The sequence below is a fragment of the Amblyomma mixtum genome, chromosome 2, assembly GCF_055824585.1.
Source record: "Amblyomma mixtum isolate Tamu chromosome 2, ASM5582458v1, whole genome shotgun sequence".
NCBI classification, from domain to species: Eukaryota; Metazoa; Arthropoda; class Arachnida; order Ixodida; family Ixodidae; genus Amblyomma; species Amblyomma mixtum.
This window is the reverse complement of record NC_143013.1, coordinates 70534648-70553891: the sequence shown is the minus strand read 5'-3', so window position 1 is coordinate 70553891 and position 19244 is coordinate 70534648. Positions and strand designations below refer to the sequence as shown.

General features: G+C 45.9%; 1 protein-coding gene across 1 annotated transcript; it reads left to right on the top strand.

Moving 5' to 3' along the window:
- The first annotated feature begins 477 nt into the window (after positions 1–477).
- Positions 478–15904, top strand: LOC149359678 (uncharacterized). The gene is made up of 5 exons (XM_089567726.1): positions 478–483; positions 2217–2315; positions 3605–4252; positions 12965–13066; positions 15401–15904. Exons 1-5 carry the CDS (start codon positions 478–480, stop codon positions 15902–15904), a joined length of 1359 nt encoding a protein of 452 aa, XP_089423852.1.
- The last annotated feature ends 3340 nt before the right edge of the window (positions 15905–19244 follow it).

Here is a 19244-nt window from a genome sequence, read left to right as displayed (position 1 = left end):
GCCCTCCTCATCTCCTCCCCCTTCACGCTCGTACGTGGCGGCGAGGCGCATGTGGCGGCTGTAGTGGCTTAAGTATGCAGAGATGCCCGGCTTGCCTCCCCGGAACACGGCTTCTTCTTTCCGATGTCTTCCCTTCCTCTCAATGAGCGGCACTAAGCAGGCTTCCTGTGGCCGCGTCGTAGCATTACCCGTGTTGTGTCGCGGTTGTGGTTTGAGCCGGCTGCCGTGTTCGGAGACATTGATCATGTCGCAACATGAGCAACGGTACCGGAGCAGAAGCAGTGAACAACCTCTGTCCCACAACTCAACCTCCTCTCAACCTTGGTCCTCCCTTGCCGACTGGACGGATGTACTGAAAGGGTATCCTGTGACGTCACTGTGATCATCCACTATAAGAAGGGCCAGCGGCCATCGCTGGAGGCTGGAAACGGTGACGGAGCTTCAATTGGAGTAATCCGCCCGAAGGCGAGGAGGAACATGAAGGTGAGAAAAAAGCCCAAAGTATCTGGGGCTACTGATATAATGCTGCATTTTGGCGTTTGGGGAGCAACCCTGCGGGCGACTGAGCCACTGACTATAATGTGAAATAATAGCGAAGAGGCTTTTTTATTTTATTTATTTTATTTACAAATACTGCTGTCTCTGAAGAGAGACATAGCAGGAGTGGGTAAATACATTAGTAAAAACAAATAACATGGGTAGCATAGAGATAGATAATACAGAAGTATTAAAAACAGATCAACCGGTCAAATTGTCAGGCAACTGAACAACAAACTCTTCAATTGGCAATAAACGAATTGAGCCGTCCAATCCATTCCAAATTTCAACAGTTAGAGGGAAAAAAGAAAATTTAAAACAATCTATATGTGGTTTGAAGGGAACAATGTTTAATGGGTGGTACCGTCGGGTTGCACGTGCGCTTGAGGACACAAATGTGAAGGGTGCCTGAATGCCAGATGACGTGTGGACGATCTTGTGCAGCATAATGATGCGTTCACGTGTGCGCCTATGTTCTAAAGTTTGTAAGGATAAGCTGTGCATATGGGAAGAAGGTGAAAACTTGCGAAAACTTGTCGCGAAGAAAAGTTTTCTGGGGTTGACAATGTGCAGAGAATGCTATCTATACTTGTACAGGTAACCAACAGTCCTAAAATTATACAGCTGCCATGCTCCTTTAGAAAGGAAAGGTCCTTAAAATTATCTCGTTTTTATTTTTGCAGCGTAACTATTTGCCACTTATCGTCCTGTAAGCTTTCGGACCGCGAATGCTTTAGGCATTTTTTTTTTCCTTTGAAACGATTGTCGCAGAAGAACAGTGCGCCGACGCGTGTTTCTTTGTTGTAATATATTTCATGCTTGTTTCTCGTAGTGCGCTATCTTCGTTATTTTTAAAGAATGTATTTTGAAAATACGCCTGTGGCTCTTTTTTTTGCAATACTTTTTCCATTAGAAACTTTTTGTTTCCGCATAGTCAGTGCCACCCTCGGTGCCTGATACCGCGAAAGGCATTTCTGGCTCGCAATCAAAGATGACATCACAGGCAGCAGCTGCCAATATAAACAAGAAAAAGGCGGAGTCGAGAAAGGAAACTTTACAAAATGCGGCCTCATGAGTAGTTAGGGAAAGGCGTTGGTTATTTCTTCGAGACGTTTAAAAAAAGTTGGGTTGTCGCCAAAAACCCAAAAAATAGACCGATTCCCATGGAGTGCCATGGTACGCAAGGTACGGGACGAACACAAATGTAGCCAGCTTGTTAAATAGCGGAAACTAGTGATAAAAAACTACTGGTGATTTATTGCTTGCATTTTCTGGCGCAATTATACCTTAGCTTGGGATAGATGGGGATATATATATTGTATGCAATGGAACTGATGCAATGCTCCCAGTAGTAAAGTTTCGCATACACATTGGTATACCATAGCTTCGTGCGTAAGTGCAAAGAGAGCTGCTTACGAAAACACGACAAGTAAACGAAACAAAAAAGTCCGCCTCATTGTTTTGACAAGAGGAAGAAAATAGATATTTTAAAAAATCAGTTCTGGCACAAGGCAAAGAAAGCAGGATCTGGCAAGAAGAAACGCACTCTTCCAGAAGAAAACCAGCAATGCATACATTGTTTTAGTATAAATTAATAAAGCTAATAAGATTTGGGAGCGCCTTACCACCTTTTTCACAGGCGTCTGTGTTTACGGTTTTCTGCTCTCAACATCCCTCAGGTCCTCATTCTGTTGGCTCTGGTTGCTGCAGCTCATGCCGGTCTCGTTCTGCAGTCCGTATCTGAATCCGGCATCTCCACCCAGCATCGTACGCAGGATGTAAGCGTCAAACCATTTAAAGCCTATCTTCTGCAAATATTCTGCCAATGCTCAGCGCTCATATATGATGCTAAATATAGATGCTTTTGACCAGGATGGCTCCAATTTCCGGGGAGCCCTGTGCCACCACTACTTAGTGCTCTTTGTGACAGAAGGTCAGTGAGGGCAACACGTAGAGCACCATATATTGCTCAGTATCCTCATCATCGTCTTCATAGTGGCTAGTGATTTTTCTTAACTAAATAACAGCACGCATGTCTTTGTATGTGGTCGTAGAATGAGCTAGAATATCGGCTTAAATGGGATTATACAGTATCTGTTATTAAAATCATGCTTAGGTCAAAAGTAGAGAACAAACTGCAGCATATCGTCGGCTATGCTAGAAAAAATCTGCAGCATTTATTCTTTTGAAGGAATGATGTACATGACTTCTTTGAAGTGCACGCCATACTCTCTATCAGAGTTATAATTTATGCGGTTTCGTTCATGTTTCGATCGCTTTACTGCACCCGAAGTCCTTGAGCACCCCCAATTCAAGCGGTACCTGTAGCACAGAACAGCACCACGTGTAGGAAAAAATAAAAGGCGCAGGAATATTCTAGTTTCAAAAAAACAAATGCATACTCATATCAGTGCAGCCGCTAAAAACATACCTGCCTTAAAGTGATGTGCGCCGTATCAAACTCCCATGATGCATATTACGGATCCATAAATACTTAACAGCGAAGCATGTTTCTTCTCTGATTTGCGCTCAACACGTCTTTTCCTTCTCACTTGCTACAAACTACCAGCTCACCCAACATGAACTTCTCTCAACTTTCTCTCCCTTCCTTTAGTTTCTGTTCGGGGCAGGAGAGCTATAGAAATTTGTTTGCCGACTTTGGTCTGTGTCACCGTCTCAAGTCGGATAGTCGGAGCCCATATCGCCCAAAACGTAGGCGATATCGTCAATGAACAGAGGCCACTGTATTGCTCTGAGTTCATCAGGAGGAGCGGTCCAGCTCAACTAGGAGTAAGATACCTGGATGGATGGAAATCTAGCTTTTTGGAGCTAGTGTGGTGACTATGCGGCATGTGGGCATGTCGAATATGTATGCATGTGCTGTCAGGTCAGGCGCAACATGCCTCACACAGGGAGTGGCGAGAGCGCTTCGTATGTGGTGTTTGTGCAGGTCAAATGGCTGGAAATCTTCCATCATAACCTCTGTATCTTGGGTGCAGTGTCGCGTTCTCTCAAGTGTTGTTACCAATTGCACTAAACCACAATCTTAACTCACGCTTACATCCAGGTTTGGGGAAACTACAACTTCGCCTACGACGAGAAGCACACCAGCGGCGGTTCCTGGCGTAAGGAGTCCGGCGACGCAGCCGGCAACACCGTCGGATCGTACGGCCTGACCGACGCCGACGGCCGTATTCGTATCGTCAACTACGTGGCTGACGCACACGGCTTCCGTGCCTCGATAGCCACAAACGAGCCGGGCACCGCAGCCTCCAGTCCGGCCGGCGTAGGCATCAATGCTCCTCCGGGACCCACGGGACCAGACTTCGCAGATGGCGATAACTTCGCAAGAGCCGGACTCGCTGTCGCTGCCACCGCACCCCTAGCTGTTGCTGCCGCTCCCGTTCCTGCTCCAGTTGCGGTGGCTGCTCCGGTTGCCGTAGCAGCGCCCTCTACCCTAGCCATTTCTGCTCCTGTTCCGGCTGTTGCCTTCTCTGGTCCCGTAACTAAGGTCTCTTTTGCGGCTGCACCTCCAGCTGTTGTAGCTGCCCCAGCCGTGACGTACGCTGCCGCCTTTCCTGCCTTTGCCGATGCTCCCCCAGCCACTGCCGTCAAGTTCCCGGCTGCCCTCTCTGCCGTTCGCGCGGCGTTTGCCGCTGATGTTTTCGGACCTGCCATTAGCGGCATCGTTGGATACGGTTATGGCAAGCACAAGTAAGCGATTTGTGGAAGAAATACAGAAACAAAAGTGTCAGTATTTGGGTATGGTTTTTTGGCCTTCTCATATACGCTGAAATGTGTTCTTTTTAATTTATTTACGCCGAGCATACGAAACGATGGTTCCGCGACGCCACGTGTGACGATACCTGTCTTGCCCCCCATTATCTGGTTTTTGTGAACGTTGTGTTGAATTCCTGGTGAACTTGTGTGCGTGTTTGTGTTGTGTTTGCATGTCCATTGTTCAAGCTTAGCCTTGTAATTTTCCTCGTCATGTCGAATAAATCTATTGTTGGTCGTTGTTCATTTTGAAAATATCCAAAATGTATTCAAGTGACTGTAGCGGAGCGTTTGTACGCTTCAGCAGATGATGCATTGGTTGAGTTATCTTTGTTATTCTTCCAGACGCCCTATGCGAATACTTGACGAGCTCGCCCGTGATACAGAGGTCGCAGAGAAAAAGTTACCAACTGAATTTAATGAAAAATAATGTTGGGATCTAAGCGTGTTAAAACGTTTCCAGGTACCAAAACACTCCACGCCAGTGAACATTAAGAAGTAAAGACGTACTAGGATCTGCAACATAACCGGGACGAGCTTTTCGAAAGAGCACGTTTAGCATAATTTTTAATGCATTTTGTTCTTTTTATTTGTATACCCCAGGCACTCCCCTAAAGTAACATGGCTTTTTGAACTTAATGCGTCGAAGCGTGAATCTAGTCTATCTCGCAATAACTGTCAAGGGATCGCAGGCTGTAGCCTGTTTTTCTAAGACCTCACAGTGCAAGGAGTTTCTAAACGAGCATTTAAAAGAACCCCAACACAGAAAAATGCGTACCCCAGATTCAGCGCATCACAAAATAATGGCAGCTGGATTACTCGGAAAAAACTGACCAAGAAAACAAAAATTACACAATGCACCAAAAATTAAGGTTACGAAGGGGGTAACATACGCCACCTGTAGTTTACGCGGAGAAGTACGCCACATGGACCACTGTTTTTGTTTAGATATGCAGAAAGCAGTACGCAGGAAATCATCGAAGGTGTTCCCGTGAGCTGAACTCTGATTTCACGTGTATTATTATGTGAAACTTAGAGAACTTCAGTTTTCAACGCCTTACCCGGTACATACACCTTTAAACCAAGTGTTTTGTTGTCTTTAACAAAACGCTTGCGTGAAGTATTCTGGACGGCTACTCTTAGGGAAAAATGAAGCATTCTCCTTCCTCATGCATCCCCGTTCGAAAGCACAGCCACTGGAGGACTTCGCGCAGTAAGTGAAGAGTGCTTGTTACCGGATCCACGTTGCAACCAGTGTATTCCGAGCTTGCACAACTCTGGCCAACGAAAACAAAACGCACGCTGAAAGGAAAACAAATACTCCTGAGCCACGCCAAAAGAGCGGGGGTACTCGGCGTGTTTTATACGGCTTTGACCCGACGAATACCACTCAGCCCTCGCGTACGCGCGCTGCGCTAAGGTCGCTTCGTCGAAAAGCATGCCGCCCTGCAGGGTCAAACTGCGTAACCTGTGGGCGAGCGAGCTACGCGCACGAACTCTTCCGTGTCCTCGTAACACTAGGGGACCACTGTGAAACTTCCTCCTATATGCATGCATCACTCTCTACATAATGTCTACGGGTGGTGATCATTAAAGCAAAGAACCTGCATCGAGAAGCGCCACCGCGGGTCTAACTGGCGAGGTCTCGGTGTCGAAGAGGGCACTAGTAAGCGTGCGTGACGAAACGTGGGAACCTGGAGGAGGCAGTAAAGCAGACCGTGCCCATTTGCTGCTTCATTGTTGCAAAAGCTTGCATAAATTCTGGAAGGTGGCATGCAACATGGTATTTGAATGGTATTTGAAGTGCATTTGAATGGGATGAAGCTTTATTTCTTAATTAACTTTTTATCAAGAGGTGACATCTTGAATGTGGGCGAGATGATTACGTAGAAGAACTCGTGGTCGTTAACACTCAGAAGCGCCGTTAGGACTATTATTCGATCCAAGAAACTGTCAAAGTCATGATATATCATCGTGTGTCTCAATGATCGCCAGTTTTCTTTCCTCCAGTTTTTCATGAGCTATAAGCGCCACGAAGAGACATAAATGATTATTGCGTACTTTACTGTGCAATTTACTGCAAAGGACGAGGCTCACTTTGGGTCATCTTTAAGCGTGAGTGCCCTCTGCATGAGTAATACTTCCGAAGCAATCATTGTCGGAGTCGTGTGTCCAGCGAAGCGCATCAGTACTTGCTGCACAGTTGCACTGCTGCCTTCGGGACTGATTGCTAAACGGGTGTTCGTGCACGATGACGCAGACTTGGGAGAAATCTTTAATATTAGGCACACACACATAAGAACACACGAACGCATGCCCACACGCACATATTACGAAAGCTAATAGTCATGAAAACCAAGGAAAGCTTAAAGAAATATTTTTATTTTGTAGTGTTAATTAAGGAGAAATTATTAGTGTAACCAATTTATGGGGGAAAATCATTTATATGAAAGTAAAACAATCACATGCCGCCGGTGGGATCTGAACCAACTACCTCCGAATTTCACGCTTGGTGCTCTACCATCGGAGGTACGACGGCGGTTGTCCAGTCTTCTGCATTAGACGGTATTTGTGTTGCGTGTATACAAGCCTTGAGATTATTCACCAGCGCCACCCTCGTCCATAGCGGCGGACGTAGTACGTCTATATATCAGGTAGGAAGGTAGGGAGTGTCAGGTAGGACTGTGATCGAATGGTGAAGGCGGAAGCTGTGCGAGAACCCACTAATGCTGCCTATGACATCAAGACCGCCAGAGCCGAGGCCCTCATTAAGTCTCTCTGTACTTTCTCGAAAGACTTGAGAAAGGAAAGGCCCCAATAAATCTCTACTTAAATGAAGCGTTTCTCAACCTCGTATTATACCTCTGTGAGCAAGTACGTTTATCCTGCTACATAGCTGGAACCGATCTGCAAATATTAGTCGCGAACAGCCAGCAACTTTGTAAACCATAGCAAGCATCCCCTGTTTTTCTCTGTCTTTTTCTCAGCACGCTTCATGAGAAAAAGAAAGTTGATATAAATTGAGTAGAGCAAAGAGAGGTTCAAAGGCTCAATCAGGAAACAGGACTGCTTCCCAGAAGGTTGAAGTTGTCCTACCAGTGTCATCTAAAAAAGCTTCGCTATCGCGCTCTACCAAGCCCTCAATATCTTGAAAAGGAAACAACTTGTAGTCACGCATTCTGGCGCCCACAACATGGGATGACACTTGTTTATGCTTCGGTACTCCCACACCATCGAGTCAACAAAATCTCCAGGCCTCACCTACGATGTAGACGTTCGCACTAAGCACGAGGCGACGCCCTCATTCATCAACCTTGACAAGGGGACATGGCGTTGAATACGGTGGAAAAAGAAAACAAAACTAGAGAATAAATAAAAAGCCTTCCCGCACACTATGGAAGAACATAAATGGCGGTTCATCTTACATCCTTCGCTTCTGTCGTTCACTGCCTGAGCGGTTTCAGGGCGTCGCCACCACTGGGCAGCATAGCGACGCACACTGCATGCGTGAGCAGATATTCGAAGCCGCATCCGATAAGTCAGAAGAGAACGCGTATCCTTGAACTTGATCGTAAAGCAGCAACACGAAATACAGGCAACGAGAAAAAAGAGAGAAAAGACCACACACGCATGTGAATCGCGCAAGGTGAGGAATCCTTGCTAAATGCAAATAATAATGAACAAAAGCACGCCTTTAGAATGCTAAGAAAGGACGAAGAGGTCCCACGGGGGTGGATTTGAGCTGGAAGTGGGAGAGTAGATGTACGAGCAGGGAAATTAAAAGAAAAAAGTTTGAGATAACGTCAATTAAAAATAAAAAGAGTGAAGCGCCGACAGGCAGAAGATTGAAAGCGATGGCGAACGCAAGTGGAAGGGCATACTTATGTAGCCGTTAAATTTAGCCGAGGGTGGACAGAAGGCGCCAAAGTAAATTCTTCCCCTCCCCTCACCACCCTGCAACCTGGGTAAAGTTCAACAGCCTAACTTCTCATGAGACATCAAAACAACTCTCCCCAAACAACTCTCGCAAAAGAAGACGCCGCCAAAAATCAAGGGATAAATACTGACAGCAAGAGAGAAAGGGTAAAAAGGGCAGCAGGTCAAGCCCAGCTAAACAGCCTTGAAAGCCGGTGGAAGTGAAACTCGCGTGAGAGCTCATATCGTGCCCTACCTATATTTGGCCGCCGATACGATCCTCTCCAAGTTAGAATCCTCGCATCGAAAGAGTGCCTTGAAGGAAAGGATATTCCTCCTTTCCCCCGTTCCGGCTTAAGTTTGTGTAAGTGTGCGTCCAACACTTGCAGCTTGGAGGCTTCGGACACTAAGGCTTTGGACAGAGTAGGTGGGGAGGTAGGGGCGGGGGGGGAGGGGGGGGGGGGGGGTGGTTGGTTCAGCGGTGACGTCTATAAACGGCGGTCCCACGGCATTCGACATTCCGCACCACGTCCGAGACGCATTGTTGTCAGCTGCGTCCGCCCCAGACGGCTCCCTCTCTTACTGGCCGCTTGCTTGAAACTAGAAAAGGCAAGAGAGGGAAAGGAAGAGGGAGAGGAATGCGATGAATTTAAAGAGGTGCATAAAACGTAAAGTCCCAAGCACCCGCCCCCGTAGCTACCGCAGCCCTGCTGCTCTTTTTAGCCTTGAACGTCCGGTACGACGAACGGGTGTACGTGAACTGCGTGTGTGATGCTTTGACGTGTCTTCTTCAACCCTGGCAGATGCTTTAGCACTGCCCGCTTCTTCTTCTTTCTTATTTCTTCGAGCTTTATTTATGTAGGTAAACTCAGCTCTAGAGTCGGATAGTGAGTCACGTGTTGGGCGGACAAGGCGCGCACGCCGGTTTTCTTGAATCCTGCCTCCGAGCCGCCGTATAAAAACTGAGGCGGGAGCGGGAAGAGCAGGCTGTTTCGATCTGGTTTTCCCCCGGGCCGCTGCGGATTACACTTTCTTGAAGAATGAAGGTAAGACGCGTGTTAGGGAAGTAAAGCTGAAGAGAGGTTAGACACATTACAAAGCTTAACGGCTTTCCTTTTGCCGCTGTGCAACAAAGATTTTGCCCCAGCGTTTAGGGTAATTCAGGGGCCGCGCCTTGCGACGTGTTTGCCTGTCCATCGTATCCTCTTCGCCTGCGGTTCATCGCAACGTTGACACCAGTGACGGTGTGTTGGTAGCTAATTAGCAGTCACAAACGGCAGCTACTGATGATAAAGTAGCAAATGAATGAAATAGGAAAGAGTCATTTGATCCCAACTGTGGCCCCAGAAGTTCCATCGATAACTTATATCTCTCCAGGTACGGTTCAGACGATAGATGCGCTCCCTTGCTGAACAGAGCTAAAGCCAACACTGTGGAGTGTTGATTCCTTTTTGACACAAGGAAAACGCCTTTGCTAAAGTTAACCCTAAGTCTTATTCCGAAAAGGGTACAGTTCAACGCGCCAACGCGCCTTCATAGAAAATTAGGTAGCAATAACTGAAGCAAAATAGCAAAACTAATGATCGTCAGAAACCAATTGAAGCTTTCGTGCGTCTAATGCAATTGATAGTCAACGCTCCGTTGTTGAGTTTAGCCTTGCTTGCGAAGGAACAAGACTGTTCATTTCGACTGAGAGTGCCAACAGCCACGCTCGTTAGGCGGCAGACCAATAGTTAAAAGTCGGACTTGTAGGGAATTTCTATTTTTGCCGCTGCAAAATAACATGTCTGCGCTATGTTTGTGTAGAACTTTTTCCTTATTTCTAAGTAGCTCCAAAATTTTTAAAGCCCCTTTGTTTTTTTTTTAGTAGCAGCCTACAATAGGTTTGCAGTGAAGCGTGAGCGATTTTAGCGTTGAGATCGAATATGTTACTTCAGGCACAAACTATGTTCGTTCTAGAAGATAGGCGCTGTATTAAGGGTTTATTCGCACTTACCTGCAAATCCCTCACAGTACCAAGTTTGTGAATAGTGAGATCCTCAGTCATTTTAAGTAGCCGTGCTTGTCATTCAAGTTCTAGGAGTCACCAATTTATAGCAAATACTTTAGCTTTAATCTTCAGGGGCCAACAATGTAAGCTGTTGGATCTAGCCCGCACTCGTGTATCGCATTTACAACTATTTTGTTTTTTTTTTTAGGGTTCACTAAACTGAATGCATTTGGAAAGAAGTAGGCAACATAACAGCCAGTGCAAGCCACCTTATGGAGCTTATGATTCTTACCTTTAAACATATTACATAATGCCATACGTCTTCATCAGTTACATTAATTGGTGATGGTTTTACACACCAACTGAATACTTGCCAAAAGGTGTCATGTGGCATTTTTTTCTCGTGTATGGATGATGACAAAGTGCTGCTAGTGGCACTTTGGGTGAACAGATAAAGTTGCACGACTTAAACTAAAATTTCTTTCAAACTTCATCATGGACAAAGCAATTCTGATTATAAAAGTTGTAAATTCAAACACAGATTCGGTTTTTGTATTACTAAAATACCAAAATATTAAAGAATAATCTCTCTAGTACGCGCTTACTTGCTCCCAAAAACCACGCTGAATTATTTGAAAGAAACACTGCTACCGATATTTCCGCCGAGAATTACTGAATACTTTTATTCCACATATATTTAAGCACTGGACTGACAAACGGTCCCAATGGGAAGAATCTGGTGTGCAGTTCGGGGCACGAGTGTCAAGTGTTATGTCCTTAACGAGCTCATATTCTGCTGAATAAATCTTGAATGGCGACCGCCGCGGTGGCTCAGTAGTTACGACGCTCGGCTGCTGACCCGAAAGACGCGGGTTCGATCCCGGCCTCGGCGGCCGAATTTCGATGGAGGCGAAATTCTAGAGGCCCGTGTGCTGTGCGTTGTCAGTGCACGTTAAAAAATCCCAGGTGGTCGAAATTTCCGGAGTCCTTCACTACGGCGTCCCTCATAGCCTGAGTTGCGCTTGGGACATTAAACCCCAAAAACCACTTAACCCCCAAACCCTAAAATGGCGATATGAAAAGCCTATTCAACCGCTGGCATGCGTTGATTGCATCGTATGACAGCTGTGTCTACTGTTTTTGACAACAATTTCGCATGAATAGGGTGATTCTCGAACTGGAGCTCGCGAACTAAATTTCACGATGTACGGCTGCGCCTTTCTGAGCTCTACTTCCGCCATACCCACTTCATCCCTCCGAAAAGACGCGGAAAGACTGAAATTTATCTCACTCTATACGGGCACTTGTCCTGGATAAGTATTGTGAACGCGCTACTGCAGAACATATTAGCTCGGTGCTTATTTGTCCCTTCCCTTGAGTCCGTGCGTTTTAGGAAATAACACAGACCTCTCTTCACTCAAAGCGGTCCTGAAAAGCTGGTTTTTTTTTACAAGTTTGGAACCGTCTACAGATGCCGTCAGTTTCGGGCTCACCTCTGTCAGCCAGGATAATTATATCGATTTTTATCGAAAAACACGCAATACCTTGAAGATACTACCATAAGAAGTACCACTTTTTGTGGTTAGGTTGGTGCAACCAATCGGAATTGGTTGCGGAAGCTTCAGCGAAAATCCCTTCACATGCTTTGTCCGCAATCGAATACATGGGATAAAAGTTGTAGGGACCAAGTCATGAAAAGCAAATTATAAAAGAACACTAAGAGGCGCATTTGCGAACACTTTCTGCTAAGTGTTGAGCGAGCGCCAGTGAATATTTCCGGGACCCTTCACACGTACAGCGATGGAAAATTTTTTTTCGGAATCTACAGCATAAACTTACTCTGTGTTTAAGGAAGAAAAACTTATGCTTGAGAAACCTATGCAAAATGTCATTAAAATTGCGTGGCAAGTAAACGTGAGTTAATACCTGGCACTGACACCTTGTTCATACCTTCTTTGACGGATTACAGAAATGCCATTATGAGGGAGCAAGTCGAAACCGCGAATGTGAAGAGCTGTTGCAAAATATTCCACGCTTGACTGACACCTTCTTTTGTTCTTCATCAAACTAGTGACCACCATTCAAATGTGATAGGAAATTTCCTTTGCTAATTGCGAACGTTGTGCAACCGGCGACTGTCGATTCCTCTGGGAAAGTTTCTAATAAAACTACATTTTTTGGGCTGCATCACTTCACAGACTGTATGGTCAGATTGGGGCTAAGGCAGAAAATGCCATTGCTAATGCTGAATGTAAGAATTTCTCTATGCCAATGTGACCAGTCTCAAGATATAAAATAAAAGCGTCCAAATCCATAAAGCACTACCGCCTAGTATGGCGTTGAGAATACATTGATTTTCCCTCTTTGCAATCTCACTTCTAACAAAGTACCTATCCCGCACGTGCGAGTCATTACACGCAAACTAACGCACGCTCACACACGCAGATGTATGCATTCTTGCATAAAAGACGAAAAAACTGCTTGCCATTTGTTCACATTGCATGCAATTAACGAAAGCGAAAATTGTTCAGAATTTTGTTTTAAATGGTTTCGCTACAGTCATAGTAGAAAGAAAATGCTGTGGTTGAAAAGGTGGAATTATTGCGTTGCCTTGTTTTTCAACTATCTGCGAGAGGAGTAGTCGCGTGCAACCTCTTGTCCAATTTAAATTGCATATACTTTTCCTCCCAGTACGCCTGTCAAGCGCTCACGTGGCCTGTCCTTGTGCATTATGATTCATTCCAGAGCTCAGCCTTGTTCCTGGCAGCCGTGCTGCTGCCGGCCGCCGTGTGGGCCGTACCAGCTGTCCCAGCGAGTGCCGCGACCAACCGATTCTTCAATGGCGATGTACGTACTGCCATTGGGAAGCAACCACAGTGACTCGAGGCCGTGCGTGCCTGTGAGCTAGCGCACTGCATGCGCAAAGCCACAGCCCCTGACACGCTTCGAACGCCCACATGGCTGAGAAAACGGGCAGGGCAGAAAATAGCTCTTCTATATGCACAGCCCTCGCATTATGCGAGTATGTCTGAAGGGGCGGGTGTGTTGAGAAGCAAACACAGGGTTGCGGATGCTGATATTCATTTTGTTCTTATTGACTGCTTCGTGAATGCATCCCAACATAAACAAAAATGTTTTACTTGCGTCCCACGTGATAACTTAATAAAGGTTATTTTTATTTAGCCGCAATAACTTATCCATTGGGGGCAACACGAGCATACATGTAGCTTAAGTATACTGCTGTGCTAGCTTGCTTCATGATTACTTCAAGATCGTGAAGACGCAACGGGTACCCATGCTGCTCTCTTCATTCGCACACTGAACTAGCCTGTACAAATGTTTGCACTAGCGCACACTGCACTAGCTTGATTCGTACTAGAGGAACTGTGCAAAGAAAAATCCTTAAAGAGAGGACGCTTCTATTCGCTAGCTTTGCCGGAGAAGGGCATCAGTTAGCGATCGCTTCAATGGAAATTTGGGCGATTATATTCGTCCTGACTTTCGTGTAGCAACTGAAAGCATGAATCGTAAAAGCATTGCGCGTACGACTCAGTGTGTCCTGTCAGCGGTTGTAGTTTGCAGTTCGCGGGCCATTTTCTGTTTGCACTTTTACACTGAGCACTTGCCATGCGCCAGTGGAAGTTAGATTAAGTGAAAGTTTAACAAAGAAGTCGTCATGTAACATTTTTATTTCGTAACCTTTTTTGTGCGTGTCTGTTTAACGGTCTGAATTAAGAGCAAAGGATCAGGCAGTGCTGTAAAGTGACATGTAGTAGTAGTCACTGTGCTTAAAACCTTAAAAACGGTACGCTGACATCATGGCTCGAAACATTCTGAAGGTCTTGTTGATATGTGTTATGAAGCACGGTTGCTTTTTTTTTGTTGTTGTTGCAGCCTCATAATCTATGTACTTAACCTACTTTTTCAGTGTGTACAAGTCTGATTGTTGTTCCTATCAATATATGTTTTTTTTTCTTTTTTTCTCTCTTTTATATTGCAAACCATGTAATTTTGTCTGTACTGAGTCTGCACTTTGTTTGATGGCCGTGGCCCGCCCACAAGCGCCCTGTCTTGCGCTTCCGCGGGCACACATACTTCCATGCGTAAATATGACAAAATAAATATGTATGTATGTATGTATGTACAGGTACGGCTGTGAACAGAAGATTTGACGCGCTTTCCTGGTACTCCTTAACAAATGCAACCTCTGCTAATCTTACCAAACACGCTTGCCTGGTACACCATAAGAAGGCAGCCTCTGCTAATCTTACCAAACAGCATCTGTGTTTGTTGAAAGCGCAATTAATGTCTGTGGCTGCCCATATTTTAACTGAAAAACTGGGTCGAGCACTTCGGCACCATTTAGCGTGCCTTGTACACAAAGCCAAGGGCGGTAGCTGTCTGAACAGGCGAAGCGACTCTTAATAAACACTATACCGAACAACCTCGTAGAAGAAGACAGATTACTTGTGCTTAGAAACAATGATTTCAGTGCTACCATCACGATTTGTCGATACCTGCCTTCTGAATTCGAAGACGCGTTCTTTCTTGCATCTGTTGCTAATGCTTTGTAGAGCCATGGCTCTCTCTTACAAATGCTTCAAACGTTTTTCTTCACTGCTAGGCCCAGCCAGGGCAGGAACCATTCAGTAATTCCCCAACAGCTTTCTTAACAATATCACCGTCGCCAAGAAGGAACTTGCAGTGGGTGACTTAAAAGAATACAGACAAAGCTGGCCAGTTTCTGAAAACTCAGTCTTCATTTTATTGCGAAAGCAATACTACTTGCACTTTCACTTCTTTGCCGTGCCGCGGCGGTGACCACCATTGACCTTCATTTGATCTTGATTGCATTAGATTGGATTAGATTGGATTAGATTAGATTGGATTGGACTGGACTGGATTGGATTGGATTAGGTTATATTAGATTACATTAGATTAGAGTAGATTACATTGGACTGGATAGGAGTGGATTGGATTGGAGTGGATTGAATTGCAATGGATTGGATTGGATTCCATTGGATTGTATAACTAATGCATAACCACAAGTCTAACCACAAGCACCGCCACCAGCTACACTACCAGCTGTACCATGGCGTAGGTACAGATATTGCTTTCGCAATTACCGGGCTTAACCAAGCTAAGCCACAGCGAATTTTTTGTCCTCAATATTTCCTGCAGGGCCAGGGTGGCTACCAGTACGGGTATGACTGGACCTTCCCGGGAGGCGAAGGCGCCTTCCAGCGCGAATCTGGAGACGTCGGGGGACGCAAGCAGGGATCTTACGGGCTCAAGGACACCGACGGACGAGTACGGATTGTCAGCTACATCGCTGACGAAGGCGGTTTTCGCGTGAGCGTGTCCACCAACGAGCCCGGAACACAGCCGTCATCGCCAGCTGACGCTTTCTTCCAAGTACCCCAGGGGCCGTACCAGGCGCCCACGTACGAAGCCACAAAGACACCGACCTACCAGCCACTCAAGGAAAGCCCAGCCCGTCCTACGCCTGTGAAAACCGTGGCAGCGGTTCCGGTCGCCGCGACTGTTCCCAAAGTCCCTGTCACCGCTCCCAGGGTGGTGATACCTACAACGTTTCACTACCATCATCACCATCCCTATGGGCCTGTCATTTACTCGCAGCCAACCGGTGTAATCCCAGTACACGGACAGGTAGTGTACGGATAAGAAAAAATGCTGGTGCACTTAATGTCCGACACACCTAACAATGTGAACGTTGTGGTCATGAAACTTCTTTTTTCACTGCTCAATTTATGTGCTTTGTTGTCAAACAAGACGGTTGCTGGTTCGAAGTTTATGGCTCAATATAAATGCAAGGAAAAGAAAAATTGGATGCAACGCCAAGTGCTTTGGCGGGGTTGCGCGTGACTGTAAAATGGAAATAAAGGCTTTGTTGTCGTTATCGTTAAACTGACTTTTGGCTTTCTTTGTGCGAATCTGTGTGGAAGTTGAACTAGAAGGAATTTATTAAGAAGGATTCCTGACCCCTCCTACAGTTTATGAGTGTGGCGAAAAAGGTTCAACTGAAGAAAACACAAAAATTTGAATTAGTCGTTACCTTGGTAGTAGGTACTGCTTGAGTACTAAGTGGGTCACCTTACTTCCGCAACAATAAAATTTAAGAATTTTCATGACGAAGAAATAAAACATCTGCAGCGGTCTCGAATCACCAACATCGGAACTGGAAAAAGAATACCAAGTTATGAAGTAATGTGTGTTGCGTAAACTAATGACGGGTCATTTATAACTAAGGTTAGGATCTTCAGAAGAGGTTGATTGCAATCTTTCGTTTATTCTGACTCTTAACTTTCCATCACATCGTACGCGTTATCTCGTGTAGTATTGAGGCCTTTCATCTCTGCACTGACCTTTAGTTTCCTAGTTATTTATTTTGACATATGGTGACCCACTGCCCTTAAATTGGTCACAATCAGAATGTAGTCATTCAAGGGATAGCATAAGAAACGTTATCCGAAAAAAAAATAAGTCTTCGGTCATAAAATTCGGTCATTGGCTCGTAGAAAGTGGCGTCAAAAGACGGAATAATTCCCTTTGGCTGCACCAAAGTGACCTCCCCAGGCCCAAAGGGACGTCTGTTTGTTTGTTTGCTTGTTTGTTTGTTTGTTTGTTTGTTTGTTTGTTTGTTTGTTTGTTTGTTTGTTTGTTTGTTTGTTTGTTTGTTTGTTTGTTTGTTTGTTTGTTTGTTTGTTTGTTTGTTTGTTTGTTTGTTTGTTTGTTTGTTTGTTTGTTTGTTTGTTTGTTTGTTTGTTTGTTTGTTTGTTTGTTTGTTTGTTTGTTTGTTTGTTTGTTTGTTTGTTTGTTTGTTTGGGTCGGTCGGTCGGTCGGTCGGTCGGTCGGTCGGTCGGTCGGTCGGTCGGTCGGTCGGTCGGTCGGTCGGTCGGTCGGTCGGTCGGTCGGTTGGTTGGTTGGTTGGTTGGTTTATGGGGTTTAACGTCCCAGAGCGGCTGAGGCTATGAGAGACGCCGTAGTGGAGGGCTCCGGAAATTTCGACCACCTGGGGTTCTTTAACGTGCACTGACATCGCACTGAGACTATGAGAGACGCCGTAGTGAAGGGCTCCGGAAATTTCGACCACCTGGGGTTCTTTAACGTGCACTGACATCGCACAGCACACGGGCCTCAAGAATTTCGCCTTCAAGAAATTCGGCCGCCGCGGCCGGGATCGAACCCGCGTCTTTCGGGTCAGCAGCCGAGAGCCGTAACCACTGAGCCACCGCGGCTGGGTCAAAGGGACGTCATCGTCGGCCATAAATCCACTGTAGCTATCGACACCACCCTGCTATCCACCACTGCCAGGAGCCAAATGATGCGCAATGGTGTTCAGAGGTGTCGAGACGGAAAGCAAGACGGCATCTAGTGCTATCATATTGCTAACACATTTTGTAATTACAGGTGTCCATGTGAACTGTTACCTTCGCGATGTAGCCGAGCCTTCATGAGTTGGAAGGTATAGTCCCACATCAAAATGGCGAAGCAGAACGTAAATGTTTTCATAAAGCGAGGAAAATTATTCAAGAATAGCTGAAGCGGCTAGCGGTGCCACATTAACACCGTCGTGTTAAGCATCGGATATGCAAAACGATTGGCCATGCAGATGTTATTGTCATATTAGCCCTATCGTGTTGTTTGGAGAAGTAGGAAAACATGGTGATGCTATCGAAGGTTCACGTATACACTTCCGCTGTTGTAAGGGCAACAGAGTGACAATAGTCATACAAACAAGCTGTATTGTTTAAGTGCTCGAACCTGAACAAATTCAGGTCCATTTTTAGGCAATATTTAAGTTTCTTCCAGAAGAATGAAAGGCATGCGAGATACGCTGGCAGTAGCTGTCGTCCCCACCAGAAGTGTTCTAGCACCCTCGATTTCAGGATGCTAGATTGGCCGCACTAGGCGCAGTAGATCACGTACCCAAATAAGCAAACTGTGGCGAGCATCTCTCGTCAGCACCTGATCTCCTCAGACTTCGGTCGGTAAGAAACAGTCAAACTTGGGCGGTGACGAAAAATAAGCTGCTAATCTAAGCAGCTGGGCACTATTTATGCTTTAACGCGCGGACACTGAAGACCGGATCATGCGTGCCTCAGCGCAGGATATTGCCGATGAAATTTCGCGATATGCGACTATCCCAGCAGTTCATTATAAACTCAAGGACGAAGGAGGGGAACGGGTAATGAAACGTGTGCTCCTTAGTGGTAATATTCGGCGGGCGTTCAAAACTGCAGGAAAAATCTCAGAAGAGGCGGACGAGCCAAAATTATCCGAATGCAGTCCAGAACTCCCAGGGAGGGTCGGCGCAGGGCAGTCGAGGCGTACGACACCCTGTTGGACGCCGAGCCGAAGCAGAAAGCGGGCAGAAATAAACGTTCCCGTCTCAGGTAATCCCTAAGCTTCGCGGCTTATCCACGGCCACATCGCTTTAATGAGCGGTTTACCCACCCTTGTCCATCGAGCTATGTCCCTTCAAGGACATAGGCAAGGCATAGCCGCTGACACGCGTCGTCTTGGAAGCAAAACTTTGCAGAGTGCATCGTACGAAGTGTCTGCAGGTGCAGTACGGGGAGGCATTGGACGCATGGCATCGCGGCGGTAACTAAATTTAGGCTATACGAAACACGAGGAAAGATTTCTAATGAGCTGAGTCCTAACTTCCTACCTAAGGTGGCCGTGAGCTCCATAGCCTTGCCGAGAGAGCCATCGCGGCTCCCTGTGGGAGACCCTTCTTTGTTTATATGAAATGACGCATTGGTTTCGGCCTGAGTAAGTTTACAAAATCAAAGTGAGGATATTGGCACGTTGGATAATGTGTTTTCGGTATACGCTAGTGTGAAATTGCGTTGCGTATGTGTCTTCGCCTTGGATCGTCATTTGAGTGTACCTTATTAGACATTCTGGCATCCTCGGGTGATACCGGCTGCTACGTTTTCCGTTGCGTTGAAGTCAACGGCACAAAAATAATTATTGCTGTTGTACGCCTTGTAATAGA

Excerpts from the sequence above, each read along its gene's own strand:
- LOC149359678 (XM_089567726.1), top strand. Across the intron at positions 2,316-3,604 it reads CCCAGCATCGTACGCAGGAT|GTTTGGGGAAACTACAACTT; the intron begins GTAAGCGTCAAA and ends GCTTACATCCAG. Across the intron at positions 13,067-15,400 it reads ACCGATTCTTCAATGGCGAT|GGCCAGGGTGGCTACCAGTA; the intron begins GTACGTACTGCC and ends TATTTCCTGCAG.